Consider the following 8,522-nt stretch of genomic DNA (forward strand, 5'->3'; position numbering starts at 1 on the left):
GCATATATTTAGAAAGGCAATACAACACAATTTCTTCACTAAACCTGTGTACTTGTATCCTTAGCATAAGAGATTTTTCAATATGTGAAGAAATCTCCTGGGGTATTTCTTCTTCACTGCTGTATAAAATCTCAAGGAGAGAAGTATCTTGATGAACATCAATTTTTTTTGTCACTGAATTCTTATATTATTACAGCCACTATTAATTTTTTTTTAGCAGATGTGAAATGAACTTGCAAAGTTAGTAGATGACATTTCAAAGAGGGAGAAGAGAACTGAACAACTTTGGTAAATGATTTTTCTTGGTCCACATTTCTTTTTTCTGTTGTGATCATTAATACAGCACTCATTTACAATTCAGTCTGAATAAGACGCAATGCTTTCTTCATATTCTCAATTACTGGGGGAAAAAAGATAGTAAAGTGATTTGTAGGCATTGCAATTCAAGAAAAGGAGAGAATGATAGATCCAATCCCTTTAATTTTCAGGTATTTCATTTTTAAATATTTATAACATATTTTAAAAATTAAAAAGTGACAGGTTATGGCGAAAGAAACAGAGTATAATAGAAGAAAGATGACAGAAAATAATTATGAAATTTAACCATCACTATGAAAATAAATAGCTGTTGTAACCTTTTTTACGACATTCAATAACATCCCAGAATAGGATGGCCAAGGTAGCCTATCCTTTGGCCTTCAATGCCATTTATGTAAATCAGTTAATAGGCAATTGACAGCTATTACATCTGAAGGCAGAAAATGATCTAAAAAGGTAGCATTGCCACCCCTAATAGATAGATTTGGCTGAAGGAAGAGCTTATTCAAACAAGTAATGCCAGGAGTTTAAAAGTTGGCAGTTAGGCTGCTAAGAATTTCAAGCTCTGGGATCATACAATTCTTAAACTGAAATATTTCTACTGTGCTTGCCTCCTGTGCCCTTTTATTTAGAAAGGCAATCAAAATACATCACTTGCTAAATATTTGGTTTTAATTTCTATATTTGAATTTTTTTTTATTATATTGTTTATTTTATGCCTCGCTAAATGCTTCTATTGCTTTCCCACTTCAACATTTGACACTGAAGTTAGCTACCTAACTCTATTAATGATAAAGCAGGCCCGTAAACCAACATGCTTAAATCCAGTCAGTCAATAACCCAATAAAATTACTGTATTGGTGGTTCTAGCAGCACACAATCTTACTAACTAGTCAAAATTACCATTTATGGAGACTCTGCCTCCCCAGGAAGAAACTATTTCCCTTTAGCAAAGAGATTTATTAAATCGCTATTGTCTTCTTAGGGCAGGCAAGAAAAGGTGCTCTTTTGACTCTTTAGGCCAGTGATGGTGAACCTTTTAGAGACCGAGTACCCAAAAACTGGCCCTGCCCCTGCTCCAAGCCCTGCCCCGTCCCCACTCTGCCTGCCCGCAGGGCCACTCACTGCCTCCAGGGCCCGCCGCAGATCACCCAGGCAGCCCAGCAGTGCCATGGCAGCCACTCCCTCTGCCCGCACCCCGCAGTATCAACTGTGTGCGATGGGGCATGAGGGCAGAGTCTTGTCTAAGCTGCCTGGCTCCCATGTCCTTGGCTGCGCTGTTCCACGTGGGCCACACTCGGGGGCGACTTTCCTCCAAGGGGGTTGCTGGGGAGGGGGGGTGTGGGGAGGCGGGGCTGGGGCAATAGCACATGTGCCCACAGAGAGGGTTCCGAGTGCTGCCTCTGGCACGCGTGCCATAGGTTCGCCACCACTGCTTTAGGCAATTGGGTTCTAGGAAGTAAATTTGGTGCTACTAGGACTTGGTGGTAAGTTGTTCAATGGAGAATCTTGCTCTTTTAACTCTTCTTTTTCCCCAGTTCTGAGAACTAAGTAGGCAAAACAATTATCTTGGTTTCTATAATCATGGAGCATGGCTGATTGGATATGGTCAATTTAATTCTATAGAAAATTGGACCTTACTCACTTTGGGATAATTGTCTAGATCTAGATTTGATTTTTCTCAGTTCACTAACTTTCTAATTGAGCCATTTAAGCATATATTTGGATCAGGACTATTTTTTGTAATTTCATGCAGGGCTGCATACAGACACAAATTTTAAAATCCTACATATCTTAGAACATATTTTTAAAAATTAAAAATTAAATGTGCCTCAAACCCAAATGTGTCCCAAACCATGATATTAAAACAAGGGAGCCTCTTATTGCAAAACATATGGATGCTTTGTCAATTTCTGTCTACTTCACTTTTTATTGCTCCTTGCTGATGTAAGAATCTGTATGAGTGACTAATTGAAACCTTGCCTTCTAACCAGTTTTAGTTATCTTTTCCTGCCTTGTTTTTATGACCCTAGGACACCAACTGTACTTTCTTTGCACAGTAGAGCAAAACAAAACAAAACCATCCCCCAAATTTATGAGCCCAACCCAATCAAGTACAAATACTTGCACTCAACAGAGCCAGTTTATTCTGCCTCCACTTTTATCTGACAAGCTGCGCAAAGGTCACTACAGAGAATGGGAGATCTGTCCAAGTCTCTCCTTGATTTTGACAGCAAGAAAATTGCATTCTTGAACACTACTACTTTGCATGGTGCTAGAACCTTTTGATGGTATCATGTACCATCTTTGTGTCCTTTTATGCATTTTTCAGGGAGCCTGATAGGACTTGGCTAAACCATGAAAAAACATTTAGGATTGATGGGCTTGAGCAGGGGTGTCAAACTCGCAACATCACGTGATGTGTTGTGACGTATTGCGACTTTTTTGCCATTGCCAGAAATTGGGTGGGCGCGGTTTTGCTATGATGCATCTGGCCCACAGGCCGGCAGTTTGACACCCTGGGCTTGAGGCTATTGCCATCTTGCTATTGGTTAAGTTTGTTTGTTTTTCAAATTTATATTTATGATTCTGGGCAGCTTGCAAACAATTAAAGTAAATAACAAAGCAAGAAAAAAAGCAATATAACAATTTAAAAACAAGAAAAAATATAACACATAAAACATCATTAATAAATAATAACATTCAAAGCTGAAGTAATCATATCTAACAATAACACTCAATATAAGCACTGCACTGGCTCTGCCACATTCCCCAGTCTCTGTTTTTGGAGGCTGATGGAAATGAACTCCAAAATATCTAGTTTATATGCCTTTTTCATTATTTTGATGTAATACTGAATTAAACTTTTTATATGCATCTTAGCAAGCCTAGCAGTGCTACTTAATTTATCCTCCATGCAATTAGTGTACTTTTGGGAAAACAGTCCTGTAAACATTACTATTCTGAATGCAACCCACTAAGGAAAAACTTACACACAGATAAGTCTTGAGGTTCATAAGTATACAATCGATTTGAGTATCTTCCAGTGATATCAGCCCTTACTGTGAGAGAAGGATCTGGAAAAGCAATAAAAAATTATTGCAATAGTCAAGTCATACTAATACATAAGCACCAATTAGATTTCAAGGAGATGCTTTTCACTAATTTAATGATATTCATGCATTTCAAATGAAAAATGTAAAAGAATCAGCTATACATTCAAAATGCATTATCAAGTAACAATGATAACTTCCTCATTACTATGGAAAATTATACAAGACTGAAATAAGGCAGGTTGGAAATGTTCATTCTCTGAGGAAAACTAAGACTTTGATTAATGAAGAATTTAATCTTATTCTGGAATGCTACTCAAAAATAAAATTCCAGAAGTGCAAACCAACAGAGTAAGGGCCATATTGGCTTAATATTCTAAAAGATGAAGTCCTAGCACATCTGAATGGCATCAAGTCAGGAAAAGCTGAACTGGGACATCCATTCATTATCCCATGATTCTACATGCACACTTCCATAGAATGGATTGATTTCTTTCAACTCTGTATCATCCTTATAAAAATATTAGTAGACTGAAATTCCATTTTGTATTTCAGCTGCTGTACAGAAGCAAGTAGCATTTCTCAAAAACAAACACTTGTCTGGCCCCAGTAATCAACAAAAGCTGTATTTTACAGAGGCAAAGCACCAGGTCAGGGCCATAGTTATGATTATGTCTAATACATACCTACAAACATGATTCGAGGCACATACTGTCCATCAGGTGATAAGTTCTTATCAGTCGTTTCATGCTGCCAAAGGAAAATCTTTAAATTGGCATAGTTATTAAATTGTCTTAAAACCTCACTAAAGAGGAAAGACCACCCATTTCTTTACCTAATTACTTTCAAATACTACTTAATTTATATCTATATCTAAATTTCTGTACCATGAGGTTGAGCATGATGAAATCATTCTGACACATCTCCTGTATTTCTTGATTTCCTGCAAAGACCTTCTTTAATGCTGCAGAAAATGAAATGCAATTGTTATTTTAAAGAGAGATAAGATGCAAGTTTTTTAGAGTGGATGTCTGACATTTTCTATACTGACATGTTACATCAATTCTTTGCAGTCAATTGAACTGGAAGTTGTTGAAGTGAGAGATGGTTGTTGTAAGGACTTTGAGACAGAAACTCCTAAGTATCTTCTTTGCCAGCAGTGATAATATTGCTTAGCATCAATGACAAGATGAGGGAGACTACCTACAATTTAAATTTAAAGCCGCCCTGAGTCCGCGAGGAGAAGGGCGGGATATAAATCCAAATATAATAATAATAAAAAATAATAAATTAAATCTGTCGCCTTGAAGGGTTTCTTTTTAAATTGATATTGAGGGCATTATTCTCAGTGAATTCTTCAGAGATAAATGTTATTCAGCTGTACACCTATATAGTTGGTTACATGAGAAAAACAGAACCATGTCGAATATGTTTTGTCAGTACTTAAGATAACTTCATGTTTGTTAATGTAATCTACCTTGCACATATTTAGCTTTGGTTGAACAAGGGAAATATGTATTAGAAGAGGCATCTTATATATTTTGCTTTACTAATTGCTTGAGCTAATGTATCTTTATTTACATTTAGCAGAATTATGTGTAATCGAGATTTCTTCATAAATGTAAAGGGATTCTGCTTAAAAGAATTTAATTTTGAAAATGAGATCTATTTATATCAGCATACATCTGGAAGACATATTTTGTAAATTAAAATCATTTTTACGCCAGTTGCGCCCCTTTCTGGATTGGGACGCCCTACGCACAGTCACTCAAGCCCTCATTGTTTCCCGCCTGGACTATTGCAATGCTCTCTACATGGGGCTCCCCTTGAGGTGCACCCAGAGGCTCCAGCTAGTTCAGAATGCGGCTGCGCGGGGGATTTTGGGGGCCTCTAGATGCTCCCATGTAACACCTCTCCTGCGCGAGCTGCACTGGCTGCCGGTGGCCTTCCGGGTGCGCTTCAAGGTGTTAGTAACAACNAATGCCGGCTGGTGACCCCCAGGGGGAGAGCCTTCTCTGTGGCAGCTCCTGCCCTCTGGAATGACCTACCCCCCGACCTACGTACAGTTGCGGACCTGCGCCTTTTTCGCCGAGCCCTGAAGGCCCATCTATTCCGTGCGGCCGGCCTGGTGTAGTTTGATTATGTTTTAGTGGGGGTTTTGTATGGGGTGTTTTTAGAACAGGCCTGTTATTTAATTTGATTTTAGCACAGAAACTATTCATTTATTATTGTGGTTTTTAGTATCGCCTGTTCACCGCCCTGAGTCCCGTAAGGGAGATAGAGCGGTATATAAATTTAATAAATAAATAAATAAATAAATTTTTAATTCATTGATTAGTAAAATGGTGCTGATAGTCATTAGCAGAGCTTTTTTTCTCATAGAATGCCCACAACGGAGTTCCGGCACCTTTTTTGGATAGAACCTTGTAGGGTAGGCAAGGCGGGTTGTATGACATGTGTGAGTTCCGGCACCTTTTTTTTTTTTTTTTAGAAAAAAAGCACTGGTCATTAATAATATGCCTGAGATGTCCCGTGGTGCCTACCAGGTTCATAGCCCCAACTGAGATTTTAAACATATTATTTTAATAATAAATAAATATATAGTTGGCATACGGCAAAATAAAGCACCAGCCTACAGCACCATCCTCACTCACACTCTCCCCTTTAGCAGTAATATCTGAAATATTCTAAAATATTCAATTCTCAAAAATAAGATTCTAATTAGAAATTTGCAGTTTCTCCCAACTATTTTTCCTTTATCATATAGAGCAATATGATTTATAGACTGAGATCTCAGAGTCTTAAATATACTACAATAAAAGAATACAGTTGAGTGATATGTGTTTGTAAATGCATTCCCCAGATTTTCACTTTAAATCAAATTGGTTTGACTTACCTTGACAATATTGACAATCCTCCAAATGGTGAATAACCATCAATGGCTTATTACTTTTTTCAAAAAGAAAATAAGTATTAGGAAACATGGTTTTTCTATCATATGAGATAAATACATTGAATAATACAGCATCTATAAGTAATAAACTAAAACCCACTGACAAGCTACAAATATTCTGTTCATAAGAGCAGGAACAAAAATAAAATATTCTATTTCCCCCTGAAAGATTTAAAATTATTTTTACCTTTGTTTTGCCTGATAGAGGCCTTCTTCGTATGTTTGTACCCAAGTGATATCATCTCCCCATCCTAGGAGAATAATAGGTTCATGGTTTAGATGGAGTTGCTATCTATTTAACTGTCCTCAATATATTTTATATGATGATGATGATGATGATGATGATGATGATGATGATAGTTGGAAGGGACCTTGGAGGTCATCTAGTCCAACCCCCTGCTCATGCAGGAAACACTATTCCACACAGGAAATATAACAGGAAACCCTATACCATAACTTCTTGAAATGTGTTAAACATAATTTCTTTACTTATCACAGATTTTGTATATTAAAACAAATATAAATTACTGTACCTTAGATTCATAGCTCATTTTTGTAAGGCCGTATGCACTAAAATGCACCAATGTGTGCAAAAAGAGGTAAAATTCTATTGGTACTTTAATTTATTTATTTTTAAAATGTAGAGTTTGACGGTAGGAAGTATTATCCCATTGTATTCTAGCCCAATATTAGTTACAAAACAATTTTCAGAAAATTGAGTCACAATTTATTTTATAATTAGCCTGTTTAGAAATTTAGAAACAGAATGAAATCATCATACCTCTAGAGAGGGTCTGGGGTACTCGCTTTTCCTTATTGATTGCTATTGCAAAATTGGATGAAATGGCAAGTAATATGAAGGATAAGCTCACTGCTGAATACATATTTTCTTCCCTCTTCAAATATTATTAGTATAAATTTAACTCCAACTGCTTTAGGAAGTCCTGTACAAATAAAAGAGTAGTCTAAACCATAAATGTGATATTGAAATCCAAATTTTAATTAGCAATAATACACTTTTAACACATTTGTTTATAAAGAATTATAGCTGAATTGTTAGGTAAAAAAATACTCAGCTTCACAAACTATTGTAGGCATAATTTTCAGCCTTTAAAGAAGTAACTGTTCACTATTTCTCTTAATAATACTCCTTAAAATGTATGTTTGTATATTACATACAGAGTTTTTAAGGAACATCATATTATTTTTATATAGTGGATATTTTTGTATAGTGAACAAATTACTGCAATCAATTTAGTCTTTTGAAACTTACTTTGATTAGAGTTCATATATAATAATAGACATGCCTAACAAATATTGTATAGCAAACTGCTATGAACTATTTCTTCCCATCTCTTTATTTGATGAGTTGGGTAATGTGAAATAAAATAACAAGACTGAATTTTGCTCACCAGAGTTGGTCTGTTGTGTTAGTAAAAGTCCTTCCCAAGCAAACAGATGTTTTAAAGTGAATGTGATTTATAGTCTTGTGTTCAGCTGACCTGCCCAGCTTCTTAATCTGGATTTACACAATGTGCTCACTTGCAAATGAAATAGTAATGACCAATCCTGCCCCTCCTTCCTTTTCTTCAGTATCCCAATCTTGCAAGTTCACATTTTGGCCTATTGAATAGTTGGATTTCTTGTTCCATTTTTGCTTGTATCAAGTATCATTACATTGGAACTGGGAAAAGGTAGAGCTTTGTATGCCTGTGACTTTTCCTCACAAATGGCTATGGTCTGGCTCAAGTTCAGTGAAATAAGAAACCAGCAATGAAAGTTGGAACTGTAGATGCTATTGTTTCTACTGAATGACTGAGTTCAATAGTACTCTGAGATCAGGGATGAAACTAATAGGAAGATACAAGAGTCACTTTGTGCAAAAGAATGTAATTAAGAAATCAGGTGGGGAGTTATAAAATGTAGTTCTCAGGAAGAGTAGGTTATAAGCTTTTAAAAACCAGATAATTAAAATAAAGAAGGGTGATGAAAATATAAGTTGCTTGAATATTTATTTTTTAAAAAAATTCCCCTATGTTGTTGTTCATTTTCACAATACAGTTAACTTTGATTAAACATATACCTTACATCTGTTGTTTGAGAAGCCATTGGAAACTTTATCTTAGGCTGAGATCCAAAGGCATTGAGAACTCAATACTGTAAGTACTGAGAATTCTTGGAATTGTAGTCCCATAATA

At 36.1% G+C, this 8,522-nt stretch overlaps 1 protein-coding gene across 1 annotated transcript; it reads right to left on the reverse strand.

The window, feature by feature from the left end:
* Window positions 1-350: 350 nt before the first annotated feature.
* On the reverse strand, window positions 351-7,223 carry AGR3 (anterior gradient 3, protein disulphide isomerase family member). The gene is made up of 7 exons (XM_015810803.1): window positions 7,106-7,223; window positions 6,512-6,575; window positions 6,268-6,320; window positions 4,259-4,335; window positions 4,058-4,121; window positions 3,312-3,395; window positions 351-400 (listed from the first exon to the last, which is right to left on the reverse strand). The coding sequence occupies exons 1-7, from the start codon at window positions 7,206-7,208 to the stop codon at window positions 351-353; spliced, it is 495 nt and encodes a 164-aa protein (XP_015666289.1). The 5' UTR covers window positions 7,209-7,223.
* Between the last annotated feature and the right edge of the window lie 1,299 nt (window positions 7,224-8,522).

Source organism: Protobothrops mucrosquamatus, unplaced genomic scaffold (assembly GCF_001527695.2).
Source record: "Protobothrops mucrosquamatus isolate PMUCROS unplaced genomic scaffold, P.Mucros_1.0 scaffold21, whole genome shotgun sequence".
Classification (NCBI taxonomy): Eukaryota; Metazoa; Chordata; class Lepidosauria; order Squamata; family Viperidae; genus Protobothrops; species Protobothrops mucrosquamatus.

What these genes read in the sequence shown, in the direction of transcription:
- AGR3 (XM_015810803.1), bottom strand. Translation starts at nt 7,208, where the DNA reads ATGTATTCAGCAGTGAGCTTATCCTTCATATTACTTGCCATTTCATCC. An exon ending in ACCCCAGACCCTCTCTAGAG is followed by an intron (nt 6,576 to 7,105) that starts GTATGATGATTT and finishes TTATTCTCCTAG; the next exon opens with GATGGGGAGATGATATCACT. An exon ending in GCCTCGAATCATGTTTGTAG is followed by an intron (nt 3,396 to 4,057) that starts GTATGTATTAGA and finishes TTGCTTTTCCAG; the next exon opens with ATCCTTCTCTCACAGTAAGG.